Source organism: Globicephala melas, chromosome 20 (genome assembly GCF_963455315.2).
Source record: "Globicephala melas chromosome 20, mGloMel1.2, whole genome shotgun sequence".
NCBI classification, from domain to species: Eukaryota; Metazoa; Chordata; class Mammalia; order Artiodactyla; family Delphinidae; genus Globicephala; species Globicephala melas.
Window position 1 is genome coordinate 30,049,106 of NC_083333.1, and position 16,212 is coordinate 30,065,317.

At 58.3% G+C, this 16,212-nt stretch overlaps 2 protein-coding genes across 4 annotated transcripts; one reads left to right on the forward strand and one right to left on the reverse strand.

Annotated features, from left to right (window-relative positions):
- The first annotated feature begins 503 nt into the window (after nt 1-503).
- Nucleotides 504-4,770, forward strand: SYNGR2 (synaptogyrin 2). Of its 2 annotated transcripts, XM_030837855.3 has the most exons (4): nt 857-1,018; nt 2,849-3,086; nt 3,444-3,583; nt 3,673-4,770. In XM_030837855.3, exons 1-4 carry the CDS (start codon nt 920-922, stop codon nt 3,868-3,870), a joined length of 675 nt encoding a protein of 224 aa, XP_030693715.2. In that variant the 5' UTR covers nt 857-919; the 3' UTR covers nt 3,871-4,770. The 2 variants fall into 2 exon arrangements, with proteins under 2 accessions (XP_030693716.2, XP_030693715.2); XM_030837856.3 differs by lacking the exon at nt 3,444-3,583 and having other exon boundaries at nt 504-1,018.
- A 1,079-nt stretch (nt 4,771-5,849) lies between these two features.
- TK1 (thymidine kinase 1) lies at nt 5,850-15,966 on the reverse strand. Of its 2 annotated transcripts, XM_030837853.2 has the most exons (7): nt 15,862-15,966; nt 15,743-15,774; nt 14,609-14,719; nt 12,317-12,410; nt 7,262-7,351; nt 6,840-6,959; nt 5,850-6,750 (listed from the first exon to the last, which is right to left on the reverse strand). In XM_030837853.2, the coding sequence occupies exons 1-7, from the start codon at nt 15,925-15,927 to the stop codon at nt 6,550-6,552; spliced, it is 714 nt and encodes a 237-aa protein (XP_030693713.2). In that variant the 5' UTR covers nt 15,928-15,966; the 3' UTR covers nt 5,850-6,549. The 2 variants fall into 2 exon arrangements, with proteins under 2 accessions (XP_030693713.2, XP_060146679.1); XM_060290696.1 differs by lacking the exon at nt 6,840-6,959.
- Nucleotides 15,967-16,212: the final 246 nt, after the last annotated feature.

The following is a 16,212-nucleotide window of genomic DNA, read 5'->3' on the forward strand; positions in this document are numbered from 1 at the left end:
ACCTGTCACCGTCCCATTCACCTGGAGGACTCTGGGCCCCACCTGGCCAGCACCCCCTCATTAATCTTTACCTGCAACTATGATGTCTGGAATTCCTCCCTGCCGAGTCAGCCTGAGGCCCCTGGAGAACCAGCCCCCCTCCCCACCCACACACACCTAGAGCCATCCCAGTTTGGACGCTCTGAACCATTTCCGGAAAGAATTGTATTAAACTCTGCCCCCTGCCGGCCACCCTGGGAACTTCGTTTCTGTCTGCGCACCATCTTGGAGCCTGGAAGTCGGCCCTACGCACGGCCCTATATGGCCCTGGGGCCGGGCCCGGCTCGGGAAAAACTGGAAGGGGCGGTGGTCTCGACCACATCCCAGGCTTAGCTCCAGAGAGGAGAAAAGAGTGACAGGCCATGCAGGGAGGGGTCCAGGCTGTGGCCTGGGGTTTAAGTAGAATGGGGGAGAAGAGAGGAGGTGCGTAGGAGCCTGGGTCTTGGGCAGATGGGGCCCAGACGGCGTCTGGCGGGGCTTCCTCGAGGCGGAGGCGGGAGTGCAGGGGCAAAGAGTGGATGGAGCAGGGGGGCGGGCCCTCCTTGCGACCCTCTCTTCCTGGGGACTCTCTGGCCCTTTCCAGTCGCCCTGCGGACCAGTAGAGCAGAGGGACGAGACTCCGGCCGAGAGGTGGGCTGGACAACGAGTCCGCTGCCGCTGGACGGATGTCGGCCGCTGGAAGCGCAGGCCGGGATGTCGGGGTAACCCTGCCGCTCCTGCACCGCCGCTCGTCTTGGGCGGACTTTGCCCTCGGTCCCTGGGGCGGTGCCGGCCACGCCCCTGGGGAGGAGCCGGGCCGGGGGCGGGGCGGCGAGCTGGCTCCTCAACAGTCCGCGGCTGCGGCGGCGGCGGCGGCGTCGGCGGCGGCTGCGACGGCGAAATGGAGAGCGGGGCCTACGGCGCGGCCAAGGCGGGCGGCTCCTTCGACCTGAGGCGCTTCCTGACGCAGCCGCAGGTGGTGGTGCGCGCCGTGTGCTTGGTGAGCCGGGGTGCGGGGCCTCGGGGAACCGACTTCGTCGCCAGGCCGGGGGAGTGGGGCCGCTGGGAGCCTGAGAGCGCGACAGGTGGTGGCGGCCGAGGCCCGGGGGTGGGAGCGGCGCGCGTGGGGCGGGCGAGCGGGGCCCGGGACCCTCCAGCCCCTCACCCCCCGGGCCCCGCCGCCCCCCGAACCCGGGTCCCGCCACCCCCCACCTCCCAGCCCGGGCGCGGAATGGCCGGGCGGCACCGCGGGGAGCAGGCCCGTCGCCCTGCTGGCAGTGGGAGGAGTTTGAGGCGGCTCCAGGACAGGTGGCCGGCACGCCGCGACTCCCACCCTGGGGGAATTCATCAGGAAGGGGCTTTCCGAAGCCACGTGGGGTGCGTGGGGTTGGGGGGCAGCCTGGCGCCCTGATATAGAGTCTCTCAAGAGCAGCCCATGGGTCTGCTTCCCCATCCAAGATCAGGTGACCCCAGGATGTTCCCCTCCATGTGAGCTGGCTGAGCGCTCCAGTACCAGGTTACCGGGGTGGGGCGTTGGTGGGAGGTCCCATGCTCTCGGACAACCGGAGCCCAAAGCTGAACAAGCTGTTAGCCAGCCCGCAGGCAGAGGGCTGGGCATGCGGCGCCCACACCACACCTGCCCCTGCCTGGGACTGGAGCCCTACGCGTTGCCCTGGTGACACTCTCACCCCCGCTCTGCCTGACTGTGGGGTCTGACTCCAGGAGCAGATGCCCACGTTTCGGGATGGCAGTGCCAGGAGTCAGGCTGGCACACTGCTCCCAGCATCCAGAGTTCCGGCTTCATCTCCAGCTGGGGGTGGGGCCTGTGACTGCCAGCTCCAGAGCCTATTGAGAGGGCCTTGTGCAGGCAGGCAGGGCAGGCTGGGGAGAGGCCTGGGCCGGTCCCAGAGGGAGCCAGGCCTCCAGACTGTCCCGGGTCTGCTGACATAAGGCAGGGGTGAGCGGTGGCCTTTCAGTTTGGGGCGGAGACGGGTGACGTGAGGCTTTTCGCAAGGGCCTGGAGCCCCTCCCAGCGTTCTGGCTGGTACACCCCCTCGACCCCCACCCCAGTACATCCAGGGGTCTGCGTGCAGAGCTGTGTCCACAGGCCTGCTGGGCAGACCAGCGTGAGGTGCTCTGTGTGGGTGGGACCCACTGTGAGCGGGAGGCCAGCTGGGGTTCCCTGGGAGGGCAGGGGCCAGGATGCCAAAGAGCCCAGAATTCCTTGTAGGAAAGAAGCTGGCCAAACTGAGGAGCCCAGCAGGGAAGAGGTGGAGGGGGCTCCAGGAGGTGGGGGTCTGGGGACGCTATTTCGGCTCAGAGGCATGGCTTTCCTGAGGTGGGAGGAGCCCTCCATCACTGGGTGTTTAGGCAGAGGCTGGGTGCTGTAGAGGTGACTCAGACAGGTGATGGGGGTGAGACTCCAAGCTTGGGTTTTTATGACTTTGTGACCCATCCTGTTTAAAACTCACTGAAAGTGGGAGTGCTTTAGTTTGGGCGATTGCCCTTAATCTTCAAGTACCTAACCACCAGTACCCATCCTCCAGGCAGACAGCTGGGCAGGCAGTCCCCTCCCAGGAGATCCCCTTCACTCCCCACCATCCCCAGTCCAGGAATCCCCGGCCATGCCCCTCGTGACTTGTGACTGGTGTCTGGAGGTAGCCCAGGAGAAGGGAGAGGGAGGGGCTCGCTCCCCAAGTTCAGGAGGGGCTGGGACACCAACCTGGAGCACGGGGGACAGCAGGAGCAGAGGAGGCCCCACTCTGTGTGCCACCTGGGGGGTTTGTCACAGGGTAGCAGTCACTCAGCCCTTCCCCTGCCTCCCCCTCAGGTCTTCGCCTTGATCGTGTTCTCATGCATCTTCGGTGAGGGCTACAGCAACACCCACGAGTCCAGACAGCAGTACTGCGTGTTCAACCGCAACGAGGACGCGTGCCGCTTCGGCAGCGCCATCGGGGTGCTGGCCTTCCTGGCCTCGGCCTTCTTCTTCGTGATCGACGTCTATTTCCCCCAGATCAGCAACGCCACTGACCGCAAGTACCTGGTCATCAGCGACCTGCTCTTCTCAGGTATCTGCCGGCTGCACCTCCATTTGATCTTGGGGTGAACAGGAGCGGCAGTGGTCCCAAGAGCTCTAGGGTGCTGTGACCGCAGGGCTTGGGAGGGGTGGGAGTAGCCCCAGGTTCCCAGACCTCCCAGCAGACAGGCTGGCACGGAAGGATTTCTCACCATCTGCTGAAACCCTCCGCAGCTGAGTGGGACTTGGAGCAAGGACTGCCAGGATAGCATCTTGTCCCCACCCTGGCTTCTGCATCAGTGCCCTTTGCACCCCCGGAGGCTTCTCCCTCCTGCCTGCTCCGTGGAGCTGACCCTGCCCTCCTGCCGGCTCCGTGGAGCTGACCCTGCCCTCCTGGCCTTCTCCCCAGCTCTCTGGACCTTCATGTGGTTCGTCAGCTTCTGCTTCCTTGCCAATCAGTGGGCAGCCACCAAGCCGGAATACGTGCTGGTGGGAGCCGACTCGGCCCGGGCGGCCATCGCCTTCAGCTTCTTTTCTGTCTTCTCCTGGGTAAGTGGACCAGGACGGGCCAGGGCCCTGGTGTCTTTGGTGAAGGGTGGTGGAGGGCTGAGGAACCCAAACCTCGGGGCTCTCTGCAGGGCGTGCTGGCCTCCTTGGCCTACCAGCGCTACAAGGCCGGAGTGGACGACTTCATCCAGAACTATGTGGACCCCACTCTGGACCCCAGCACGGCCTACGCCTCCTACCCAGGCGCGCCTGTGGACAGCTACCAACAGCCGCCCTTCACCCAGAACGTCGAGACCACAGAGGGCTACCAGCCGCCCCCCGTGTACTGAGCTGCGGCCGGGGATGGTAAGGGGAGGAGGGAGGGCGCTTGGGGGGCCTCCCCTCTTCCCGGACTCCTCCCCCGAGGCTGGTCTCCCAGAGCTGCCGGCCCCGCTCGATCCACCTGGCGCCTGTCGGAGCTGACGCACGGCCTGGAGAGAGAGCCCCTGCCTCCTCGTCCTGGCTGCTGGCCTCAGAGCCTCGGCCTGTGCCCCAGGGGGCTTCACCTACCACTCCTCGAGGGCATTTTTTAGGGAAGGGTTTTTGGTTGGATGGGTTTTGTCATTGCTTTTAATGATCCCCAACCCCACCTGAAGTAGCTCCAAGGGCCCGATGTGCTGGTTTGACAAGTGCCTTAGCTTCTCCCCAGCCTGAAGGAGCCGGGCCACGTGCAGGCCTCGGTGGCCACCGCCATCTGGGGGTCTCTGCCAAAGATGAGGCTGTGGGGCCTTCCCCCTGCTCTGCTGCTGGCACTGGGCTGGGGCTCCTTTCCTCCTCACTCAGGTTCGTTCTGCCCCCAGCCCCCTGCCCCCTGCCCCCTGCCTGCTCTGCGAGCGGCAGCCCGTGCTCACTGCTGAAGTGTCTGCTCGCTTGGATCTGGGCTCTGTGCCAGTGCCTCTGGGTCACCTTCCTGACAGCCTAGGCGCAGGGCTGGTGCCGCCCCCCACCAGCGGGCTCAGGCGGGCAGCACTGTCTCTGCTCCCACCCCTTGGCCGCAGGAAGGGGCTTTGCCTGACGACAGCACCCAGCTTTATGTAAATACCCCCGCACCGTTAGTTGGGAGGCGTGGAGCACACCCACAGCCCCCAGGCTGCTCTGAATGTGTTGCAGAGCCTCGGGGGAGATGCACAGCGCCCTTGGATTCTGTTGACTAACTTTGGAGATGGAATAAATGTTTTTCTTATTCATAATCTCCATTGTCATGGGTGGGGCCTCTGTCTAGGGGTAGGAGAAAGAGAAATTCCACCCTGAGGTACACCCTCTGGCCGAGGTCTTATGGAACCTGTATTTTGAACAGAGTTGTGGCAGTCTGGCCCTCCAGCGTGCCTAGCAGCTCCCCGCCACCCCCACCCCCCCACCGACCCAGGGTCTCATTGCTCACGCTGCCCTCCCATCAGCATCTTAAAATAGTAACTGTGCTCAGCCTGTAAACAACATGGCTTTTCTGGGCCGCTCTGCCAGGGTCCTGGTGTGCCCCTGGAGGGGCAGGGGCCCTCTGCTTCCCGTAGACAGGGCTCAGCACCTCTGCAGCCTGTTCCGGACACACAGGGGGCCGGCCTGACTGCCCAGCCCGCCCCAGGGAACAAGCCCGGCTCAGGCAGGAGGCCAGGGCCCCCAGGGCAACTCGGGGCTTCCCCTTTTGAGCCCAGACAGGGAGCTGTCAAAAGTGGGCCCCAACAGTTTCAAAATCCTGAGTAAAAACTAATAGGGTTTGGGAATTACGTTCTCATCACTGTACTGCACCTTTGTAACCTGGGACCAACCGCGAGCAAAGGGGAGGGAGAAGCTGGGGCGAGGGTGGGGAACCCGGACCCCCATGTGCATGGGGCACACCTACAGCCCAGGCTCACCCCACCCACACCTGACCTGGCGCACTCTTGCCTCCGTGTAAGCTGCCCACAGCGTATTTTCTGAGGCACAGCAGAGCTGGTCTTCTTGGCTCCTGAACTGTCAAGTGTCTGTTTCACAAACAAAACCTGACCTCACAGCCCCATCTGGCAGCACAGACCAAAGCTTCATCTTTCCAACCTGGGCCTCAGGCTCCTTCATCCACCCATCTTGACCTGAAACCTGCCCCGACAGAAGAGCAGGCAGACATTCCTCTCAGGACACACTTCACGATCATTTCTCAGTTAAAAAGCATTGTGGCTAAGAGATCAGTAGTACTAGAAAATGATTTGAAAAGAAATCCCCACACCTAAATCAGGTCACAGCTGTCTCCAGTGAGACCTGGGGAATCCCAGACAGTTAAAGAGAAATACGCTTTCATCAACCAGTAAATTTTAATATTAGTTATTAATATCACACACTACAACAGAAAAATCACAGCCCCTGCTGTAAAAGACAAGCCCCTGGGATCTGAGCCCCAGCAGGGTGTCACCCACATGGAAGAAGCTGTAATTCTGGAGAAAATGATCGCCAGAGCAGGAAGGGCTTTTGGCCCAAAGGGAAGTAAGAGAGAACAAGTCCAGCCATCCTCAGAAGGGCCAGGAGCCCATCCCAGGCAGGAGGACTAAAGTCTTTGCACTAGAGGAGGCTCGGTGCTGAGCCAGAGGTGCTGGTGCTCCGACTTCCCAGTGAGAACAGAAACTCAACAGCAAAAGCCACAAAAGGGGAAGAAGCCAGGAGCGCTGATGCCACAGGAGCTCGCGCCTCCGGCCTCACCGCTTGGAGAGGGAGGGACTCACGTCAGCAGTGGCCCCGCGCCCGCCTGGGGTGGATTGTGAGTAGTCTGGGAAGGGAACTGAGGGGAGCTGGTGGGCAGGCAAGGAGGGAAGTGTGATGTGCAGACCACCGGCCCGTGGCCCTTGGCCGGGGAAGGGGCGCTGGTGAAACTTCACCCCCCCACCCCCGCTTCCTCCTCCGAGAAGGCCGGGCAGCACGCAGGGGGCAGGCGTCCGCCAGGGGGCAGCAGCAGGCACGGGAGCGGGTGGCCGGTCAGCGCCTGTCCTGGGTGTGGGGCCTGTGCCTCAGTTGGCCGGGCTGCACTGCAGGATCTGATGAGGAGCGAATAGCTTCCTGGCTCCCACGGCCTCCCCGGGCTTTCCCAGCACTGGGCAGTTCTCTTTATTCTCTTTGCTGTCCAGCCCGACAGGCTGACCCGAGGCCTTCTTGAAGTAGCAGAGGCGGCACACGGAGTGGTACTTGTCTGCTCCTCCTATCACCTCGACCTGGCCATGGGACAGGAAGCGCCAGGACTGAGCGGGGACACAGCGCCACCCCCGCCCCTCCACCCCTTGGAGAAGGCAGGGGGCGCCACCTCTTTCTCCACGCCCAGCCTCTTGGTGTAGGCGGCCTCTCGGAAGCACTCCATGCACACCGCCGTCAGCTTCACCACACTCTCGGCCAGGGGCACCAGGTTCAGGATGGTCCCGAACGCCTGTATTCCCATGGAAAGACTGGTGTGCACTTACCTCACCGGGTGGCCTTTTCCTTGAAACCCTCCGATGCACAGCCCTGAAGCCAGGAAACTAGGCCCTGACCTTGCTTTCCCGCAGAGCACCAGCCCCTGCAGCAGGCGGCCTAGTCTGGGGCAAACCAGGGAGCTGGGTCTGGCTCGCCTGAGCGCCTGGGCTCTGGCAGTCTGGTCATCCAGGGCGCGGTGAGCTGTCCATCTGTGCACAGCCCCGGCCCCTTCCTCCCTCCTGGGTCCCATCCCGAGACCTGGACCAGACGCCTTACCTTCCTCTGGAAGGTCCCATCCAGTGCAGCCACAATGACGGTCTTCCCGGCATTGGCCATGGTCTCGCTGAACTCCACGATGTCGGGGAACTGGAAAGGGTGAGAGGAGGAGTGAGCTTCCGCCCTGGGCAGCAGCTTCCAGGAGCCACGAACACGTGGCTGGACCCAACAGCTCTGGCCACCTGGATCGGCGTGGAGCGCGAGAATAGGGTGGCCCCAGCCCCCCACACCCGGCACGCTGCCTGCACATCTGCAGCAGCCCCAGTCGCTCCACCATCCTGCCAGCTTTCCATGGCAGACCCGGGCCCCACTCCAGGCCAAGCACCCGGAACAGTCACCAGGAGAGGCAGTCTGCTACCGCAGTGGTCAAAAGCCCAGGCCAGAGGCTGCCTTGGGCTTGAACCGTGGTCTTGGTTGGACCCATTAGCTGTGACCTTGGCAATGACTTCACGTTTCTGAGCCCAAGAAAAGGCAAGGAAGGCCCTTGGTGGTGTTTAGGGATTCAGGAGCCTCGAATAATTTATGACATATGCTATATGGCCGAGAGGCAGGCTCTGTGTGCTTGCTTTTCTTTAAAAACATAATGTGCCCGTGTGACGCCTTGAGAAGGGGTGAGGGTTCCACTGGCCACTTAGAGCAGGATGGCACGGCACACCCTTCTAAATACAGGGCCTGCAGAAAGGTCACTTACTTGGGAAATCAAATTTCAAGTGGCCCAGGGCAAGGCTGCTACTTAAATTCTTTGGTGAACTTTCACTGGTCAATCATCTGTCTAGATTGGTCTTTGGGTTGGGTGAAGTGGGGAGTTCTTGTGTTTGGGCAAAGGGTCTCTCTCCAAGCCGTTCATGTAGGTGCAAAATTACCAAGACCTGAGGGCTCAGCAAGACGAGGTCCAGGAGAGGGGTTAGAAAACCTGGATCAGTTCCAGCGGGATTCACCGAAGCCAGATCTGACGGCCTATGCAGGGCTGCCGAGCCTGAGCTACGGAAACAGCACCTCCCACCCAGAGGCTCCAGCCTGGCTCCAGGTGAGGCCCCTCTTCTTCTCTAAAGGACTCATCACAGGTCACAGAAATGCAGCCCCCAGCCTGCAAGGAGCTGTCAGCCAGTGCCCTCCACCCTACCCCCATTGTCACAAACAAAATGGTTTCTAGACATTGCCAGATATCCCCCGGGTAGGGGCTGGGGGCAAAACTGCCCTGGGATGAGCACCCCCTGCGTCTCACTCTCCCTGTCAAGGCCTCATCAGATGTGGGTCCTTCCACACCAGGGTTTGGGGACCTCTCAGGGTCCTCCACCTTGCCCGCTGCAGCGATGCCCACCATCAGAGACTTCAATTCTTCCACTTAAACTTTGTCCCCTGTTCACATGCCACCCCGCCCCCACCCAAACACTGAACCCTGGGCCTCCAGCTGGGGTTCCTGAATGATCAAAGGTAAGGTCAGAGCTGTCTGCAACATCCCAGAATGCCCACTGGTAACCAACCACATTACTGACGTTTGTTCTTATTGCCATTAAATTTTTTAGGTTATGTTATGGGTTGAATTGTGTCCCTTCCCACCCCCCAAATCCATACGTAGAAACCCTCACCCCCAATACCTCAGAACCTTATTTGGAGAGAGGATCTTTGCAGAGGTACCCAGTCATGAAGTAGGTCAGTAGGGTCACACTCCAGTATGACTGGTGTCCTTGTAAAAAGGGGAAACTTGGACACAGAGAGGGACAGACACAGGGAGCAGATGGCCACCTGCACGCCAAGGGGACAGGACTGGAACAGATTCTCCCTCACAGCCTCAGGGGGAACCCACCCTGCCCACACCTTGGCCTTGGGCTCCCAGCCTCCAGAGCTGTGGGAAGTAAATGTCTGTGGTTTAAACCGCCCAGTCTGTGGTACGTGTCACAGCAGCCATAGACTCTAATACAGGTTACATTCAAAGCGGAACTTCAGAGGACCTAGTAAACGTAGGGTTTTCTTGGTAGACAAAAATGATTGCCACACGGGATCCAGGTAGAAAAGTAACGGGGGGTTTCTTGATGGTGACAAGTCTACCCACTTGGTTCACCTGCAGATCCAGCACCTGGGCTGACCTGCCGTGAGCCACTTCCTGAACAAGGTTTGATGAGGGGAGAGGACCGAAAGGGGAGATCAGGAAGCCAAGAAGTAGTTTCACCCTCGTCCTTATCTTGCCGAGAGGTGGCGCCCTCATGATGCACGAGGGAAGCACCCCAGCCCTGCCCCGGTGGAGGCCCGGCTTCCCGGCAGCCAGGCTGGTGTTGAAGGCGCAAAGGCCACAGAGGACAGGAACGAAGGACGTGACACTGAAACATTCAACCGTTCCACCATGAATGGTAGAGACTAAATGAGATGCACAGACCAAATCCAGAGGCAAATAAACAGGGAAGAAATATTTACAGCATGTGACAAACTGGCACCGATTACATCATGTCCTGTAGAGGAAAGATCAACCAAGAGAAGGAGGCAATTTACAAAAGTAGAAACACAGGGAAAATGATGTCAGCCACCCGAGCAACAAAAGAGAAGGGCAGTTGGAACAGGATGTGTGTATGCAGCCGCCAACACCCTGCCCTCCACGGCCGGGGATTTCCGCAAACACCCAGATGCCTCTCCCCCCACCCCCCACGCTGTCCATGCTCCTCCAGCAGAGGAGACGCCCTGGGCGGCTTCCAGGCTCTCCCAGGGTTACCGCCAAAGTCTTTCCCGCTGACCTGGCCAAAGCCCCTGGCCTCCTGGCTGCTCCTGAGACATGCCCAAAAGCACACTCCTGACTGGGAACCTTCACCCCACTTTCCTTTTGGCCCCTTTCTGACCGTCCTCATAAAGCATCATCCCCACCTTAGCTCTACCCCCTCCCAGTGCCTTTCTCCCCCGGTTGCCACCACCTTTTACATATTTCTCTCCCCCAACTAGAACGTAAGTGCAAGGGTGAGACCCTGGCTGTATCCCCAACACCTAGAACATCGCTGCCACACAGCACAAGCTCAGAAAACACTTACTGAATGAATGAGATCGGTCCCTTGACCAGTGATTCTACTTAGTAGATAAACCCCAATACACCGGACGATAGCCAGGATGTCCGCACACACGTCCGTCACAGCCTGTAAGTGCCACACCCAAGGGGCCAGCTCGTGGAAGACATGGGATGTTCATAAGGATAGGTATTTGCTGATGAGGAAAAAATGGTCACAACACGTGATATGAGCCCGATCTATAAATACGAACTTCCGGCAAGGCCATTCTGTGACTGTGATGGTCAAGACAAAACCAGACCCCTCCTAGGGAATTCCCTGGTGGTCCCAGTGGTCTCCGCGCTCTCACTGCTGAGGGCCCGGGTTCAATCCCTGGTCAGGGAACTGGATCCCACATGCTGCAACTAAAGATCCCGCACGCTGCAACGAAGACCCCGTGTGCTGCAACTAAGACCCAGCACAGACGAAAAAAAAAATTAAAAAGAAACAGAGGTAAGACCAACACTTGGAGTGACACTGTGCGGCTGGCATGCCCAGGATCCAGCTGCCCACCTACCACTGCACCCTCAGCTTATAGCGTGGGGTCTTCAGATGTACCACTCTCCAAGGGAAGGATGAAGGGAGGGAGAGGCAGTCCTTTTGTCAGGTCCCATGTTGAGAGGCAACTGAGGCAGCCACCTCTGGGCCCCAGAACTTCTTGCAGAGCAAGACCCACAGGGGTGAGGGCAGAACAGAAGATTGGTGATGTTTCTGCAGTAGGTTTAATAAACACTAGTTATGGGAACTCGAGTTTGACTTGCTGGCCAGGGAGGAAGTAGCCATAGAAACAGGGAACAGAACTGTGGGGCAGGGACTTCCCTGGTGGCACAGTGGTTAAGAATCCGCCTGCCAATGCAGGGGACACGGGTCCGATCCCTGGTCCGGGAAGATCCCTCATGCTGCAGAGCAGCTAAGCCCGTGCTCCACAACTACTGAGCCTGTGCTCTAGAGCCCCTGAGCCACAACAAGAGAAGCCACCGCTATGAAGGGTAGCCCCTGCTCTCCGCAACCAGAGAAAGCCCGCGCAACAACGAAGACCTAACACCGCCAAAAAATAAATCAAAAAAAAGAAGCGGACTTCCCTGGTGGTGCAGTGATTAAGAATCCACCTGCCAGTGCAGGGGACACAGGTTCGAGCCCTGGTCCGGGAAGATTCCACAAAGCCCGTGTGCCACAACTACTGAGCCTGCGCTCTAGAGCCCGCGAGCCACAGCTACTGAGCCCACGAGCCACAGCTACTGAAGCCCGTGCGCCTAGAGCCCGTGCTCCGCAACAAGAGAAGCCACCACAATGAGAAGCCCACGCACCGCAACGAAGAGTAGCCCCTGCTCGCCGCAACTAGAGAAAGCCCGCACACAGCAACGAAGACCCAACGCAGCCAAACATAAATAAGTAAATAAATAAACTATATATATTAAAAAATTATTTTTACAGTAAACAAAAAATTTGATTTCTCAACACTGGTGTATAGGGAGGGTTTGGTTCTGTTTAGCTCAATGTTGCTTCTTTTTTTAAAAAAAATTTATTTATTTATTTATTTATGTTTGGCTGCGTTGGGTCTTCGTTGCTGCGCGCGGGCTTTCTCTAGTTGCGGCGAGCAGGGGCTACTCTTCATTGCGGTGCGTGGGCTTCTCATTGTGGTGGCTTCTCTTGTTGCGGAGCACGGGCTCTAGGCGCACGGGCTTCAGTAGTTGTGGCTCGTGGGCTTAGTTGCTCCATGGCATGTGGGATCTTCCTGGACCAGGGCTTGAACCCGTGCCCCCTGAATTGGCAGGAGGATTCTTAACCACTGTGCTACCAGGGAAGTCCTGTAAATTTTTTTTTTTTTAAGGTAAATAAATTCTATATAACAGTAACACAGAAAGCGGTAAAGGGAATTCAAAGGGTATTCAGACACTAGTTAAAGCAAGTTAACAATGTTTACCTTATAAAAATATCAGAAATTGAACCAATAACCTCCAAATTAGCAGAGGAAAAAGGGGGACAGTTGAATTCACAGGAAGAGTGCTATCAGGACAAGTCAACTTACAAACTGCCCTTCGTCGATGCCTATAACAGCCACGCCCAGGGCCTCCTGGGCCACATCCCGGAGCACGCAGGCTGGCAGGGCCTCCATGGTGTTCCTGGGGACAGAAAGCCAGAGTGTGAGCAAGAGAAGGGAGCCAGAGGAGACCAGGAACCAGAATGAGGGGCCAGGGAAATGGTCTCATGAGCAACCCCTACCTGCAGAGCAGGCTGAGATGTCTGCCCAGAGCTTTGAGAAATTAGCACCTGTGGGAAGGCATCTGGGGAGAAGAGTAAAGGCCTTTGTTTGGAAAACCAGTTATTCAACAAGAGCTGTTTCACTTCACGCTTTGGACTGGAAATTAGCAATGCCCAATGTAAAGCTCAACCCAGATGCAAAGCTCTTCGCTCTTCTCTGCTCTGTGTGTGTGTGTGTGTGTGTGTGTGTGTGTGTGGGTGTGGGTGTGGGTGGTGGGGTGGGGTGCAGACAGGGTTACTTCATCAGGTACAGTGCCTGGGGCCCATGATGCTTTGGGGACGAATGAAACATTTTAATTTCTTCTAAAAATCAGAATAAATGTAACTCAGTCTGGATTATCTTTGTCTTTATATCAATGCAGTCATAAATTATATATTTTTCTTTTTTTCTTTATAGAGGAAGGGGCCCATGAAAATCCTACCATGGCCCCGGGCAGACCATTAGCGCCAGAATCTAAGACTAGGCGCCGCGTGCACCAGCAGAGATAAGCCAGGAACACCAACCAGCAGTGCAGTGACCTAGGATTCCCTCCGTTTGACTCCTCTGGTTGATTAAAGGATTTCTCCGAGATCATAGAGCTATTAACGGGCAGAGTCAGGATTCAGATCCGCATTCATACCGCTGCCTCGTGTGTCCTGAGGGGAGGTTCCTACCCAGCAGAGTCTGAAAGTGAAAGGCCATGTGTGGGAGTGTTCCAGTGCATTAAATGACGTGGTGGACCCCACCCTGCCCCACAGCCAGGCCTTTTGGAAGAGGAATGCTGTTCTTTGTCTTCTAGTTTCTGTTTTTCTGCAATGTTATTTTCTTCTGTTTCCATTTTTGCCTGCTCCTCTGAACTACCCTTCCAAGGAGCTAGGAGTTTCCTGACGGCTCTGCAGTTTTGCAGCTATATATTTATGTAAAACTTTACAACTACTTAGTGATGATCTTGCTTTGATCCTGCAGGCAACACAAGCCGGTTCCAGCTTCAGCAAGAGCAGCGTCTCTGGAGCACCGTCACCCCTGCCAAGCGCTAGGCCTCTGCTGCAGCTCGTCTGGGCCTCTACAGCCCAGATTAGAGAGGATTTGTGACACTGGGGCAGAGCCTGGATTCCACCCCCATCTGACAGACCCAGAAGCTGCACTTCTAATCTTCTCCACTGCTTTCACTGTCCTCCCCTGACACTTCTCGCGTCCTGAGCAGCGGACACCTATGTTTTAGGGATGAGAAAGCAAACGTGGAGACGTAAATGACCTGCATCAGGCAACATGTCCAGGAAACGTCACTCAACGTTTAACTTAACTCCAAGTCCTGGGCCCTCTCCGCCTCACCCACCTGCCCAGAGCCCCCTGCACTCCCACCCTGAAGCCACACACAGCACAGCCTTGATGCTGGGGGCTCAGGTGGATGAATCTGGAAGACGAGAAAAGTGTCTCAGCCTCCAAACCATCAGGCCCTAAATGCTGTACGGAACGGCAGGAGTGGTATTAAATTTAACCTCCCAACCTCAGGCTGCAGGCTGAAATGTCCACAGGACACAGGCAGATAAACATAAAAGGGGGATGCACAAAGGCCACGAGACAGGGAGTCAGCAAGGACAAGCCAACTAAAAACTTAAATAAAATTCAGCCTGCAGGCCAGCAAAACCAGTCTGCAACCTCCACATAGGTCAAGAGCAGGGTTTCTCAACCTTGGCCAGACATTACTGACATTTGGGGCTGGATCATTCTTTGTTATGGGGCTGTCTGTGCATTGTAGGATGTAGTGGCATCCCTGCCCTTTACCCACTAGTTGCCATCATGCCCTTACCTCCTCCTGTTGTGAAAACTAAAAAACGTCTCCAGACATTGCAAATAGACGCTAGCGGGCAGAATCACGTCCCGCTAGGAACCACTGGGCTAGAGCCCCAAGAAAGGCCAAGTTCTAGGGTACCTTGCCAAGCAACCTGGAAAGTTTGCAGATTTGAACGGTTCACTGCCTGGCATCAGCATTATTAACCATCCTCTCTAAAGAGTTCTGACAGTCACTGGCCTTCTCACAAAAGGTGTGGGAACAGGACAGAAGGGGCAGGGACTGACCGGTCATGCGTGGAGAAGTTGCTGCTGTAACGCGTGTCCTTGGCATATTTGATCACCAGGCACTTGTACTGGGCAATCTGGAAGCGACGGACCCGTCTCATCAGCTCAGTACTGCAAGGTAAGGCCCATGCATAAGTGTGGGCGAGGAAGACCCCATCAGCACAAGTCGGGCTCCCTACCGCCTTCTAGGGGTATACAGCCTGAGCCCCACCAATGGATGGGAAGGCTGCAGGGCAGGGCGTGGACCAGTGAGGACAGAAAAGGCCCACACAGAGAGTTCAGTCTCGACCCAGGAGGGAGGAGCATGCCTGGGCTGATAGTCATTCTCTATAGGGAGGGTGGCAAAGAAGGGCCCTCAGGTGATTCGAGGAAGGGCTGGAGGAGTGATTTTGTTGGGGGCAAAGCAAAGACCACATGCACAGGAGAGGGGTTCAGATTCCATTCCAAAGTAATCTCACCCCACAGTTCTTCACATAGCCTGAACTAACTTCACAGAACCTTTTGGTGCAACAAGGGAAGCGCTTTGTCTCTGAGTCCAAGAGCCCACCCTGAGCCTCACCATCGTGGGCAAGGGATTTGAGCTGGAGTGATTCCCCAGCGCCATATAGGAAGGGGGGCCAGGGGAGTTACTGGGGGCTCACTGGGATTGGTTCTATCACTTCAGGGAAGCAAAGGCACCAGCGCTTGACTCTTCAGTGTGGAGAGTAACTACGCTCCTGGGCCATCTAAGGAAACAATCATACACTGCAAGGAAGCCACAGATACTGCAGGGCGCACAGAGCCTGGCCACCGTAGATGCACCCTTCAGAGAGGGCTTTAGTGAGGGGCTAAACGATGAGCAGCTGTGACCAGCTCCCGGAAGGAGCGGTGGTTGAATGACCCCAAGGGGAAGAGGTTCCGACCCGGACGGGAAGGGGAGGAGCTTCTCCGGTAGGATCCCACGGAGGAGAGGCATCCTGGGCGCGAACGCGGGGTCGGGCAGTGGGGGCTGCTCTAGAAGCGGGGCTCTGAGAGGGGCGGCAGGCTCGGGGTCGTGGGGCGTCATGGGAGGAGGACGGGGTCCTGGGAGTTGGAGGAGAAGCAGGGAAGTAGGGAAAGAGATCCCGGCCTACCCCCGTCCCGCGAGGCCATTACCTTTTTCCTGAGAACATGGGTCCGAGAATCACCTAGGAGAGAAGGAGAGGTCACTGGGCCCCGGTGCGCACGGACACCCGGGCCTCGATCACGACTCCGACCCGCCCCGCGGCCCGCACCTGGATCTGCCCCCGGGTCTTGCTGGGGGAGCCGGGCAGCACGGTGGGCAGGTTGATGCAGCTCATGGTGCCTTCAGGGAGATCACAAATCGAGGGGCCGCCGCCGCCGCCGCCGCCGCCGCCGCCGCCGCCGCCGCCGCCGCCGCCGCCGCCGCCGCCGCCGCCGCCGCCGCCGCCGCCGCCGCCGCCGCCGCCGCCGCCGCCGCCGCCGCCGCCGCCGCCGCCGCCGCCGCCGCCCTCGCCCTGCAGGCTCTCGTCGGTTCCCGCGCCTTGCTTCTTTATCCGCGGCGCGCGGGCCAATCGGGAGCCGGCGCCGCCGGCCCGGAGCCAATCAGCGTGCGGCTATGGGAC

Bases quoted from the DNA above. Each gene is read 5' to 3' on its own strand.
- TK1 (XM_030837853.2), bottom strand. From the start codon at position 15,927: ATGAGCTGCATCAACCTGCCCACCGTGCTGCCCGGCTCCCCCAGCAAG. The intron at 15,775-15,861 runs GTGCGGGCCGCG...CTTCTCTCCTAG, and splicing joins AGACCCGGGGGCAGATCCAG to GTGATTCTCGGACCCATGTT. The intron at 7,352-12,316 runs GTAAGTTGACTT...CACCCTTTCCAG, and splicing joins GCATCGACGAAGGGCAGTTT to TTCCCCGACATCGTGGAGTT.
- SYNGR2 (XM_030837855.3), top strand. From the start codon at position 920: ATGGAGAGCGGGGCCTACGGCGCGGCCAAGGCGGGCGGCTCCTTCGAC. The intron at 3,087-3,443 runs GTATCTGCCGGC...CCTTCTCCCCAG, and splicing joins CAGCGACCTGCTCTTCTCAG to CTCTCTGGACCTTCATGTGG. The intron at 3,584-3,672 runs GTAAGTGGACCA...GGCTCTCTGCAG, and splicing joins TCTTTTCTGTCTTCTCCTGG to GGCGTGCTGGCCTCCTTGGC.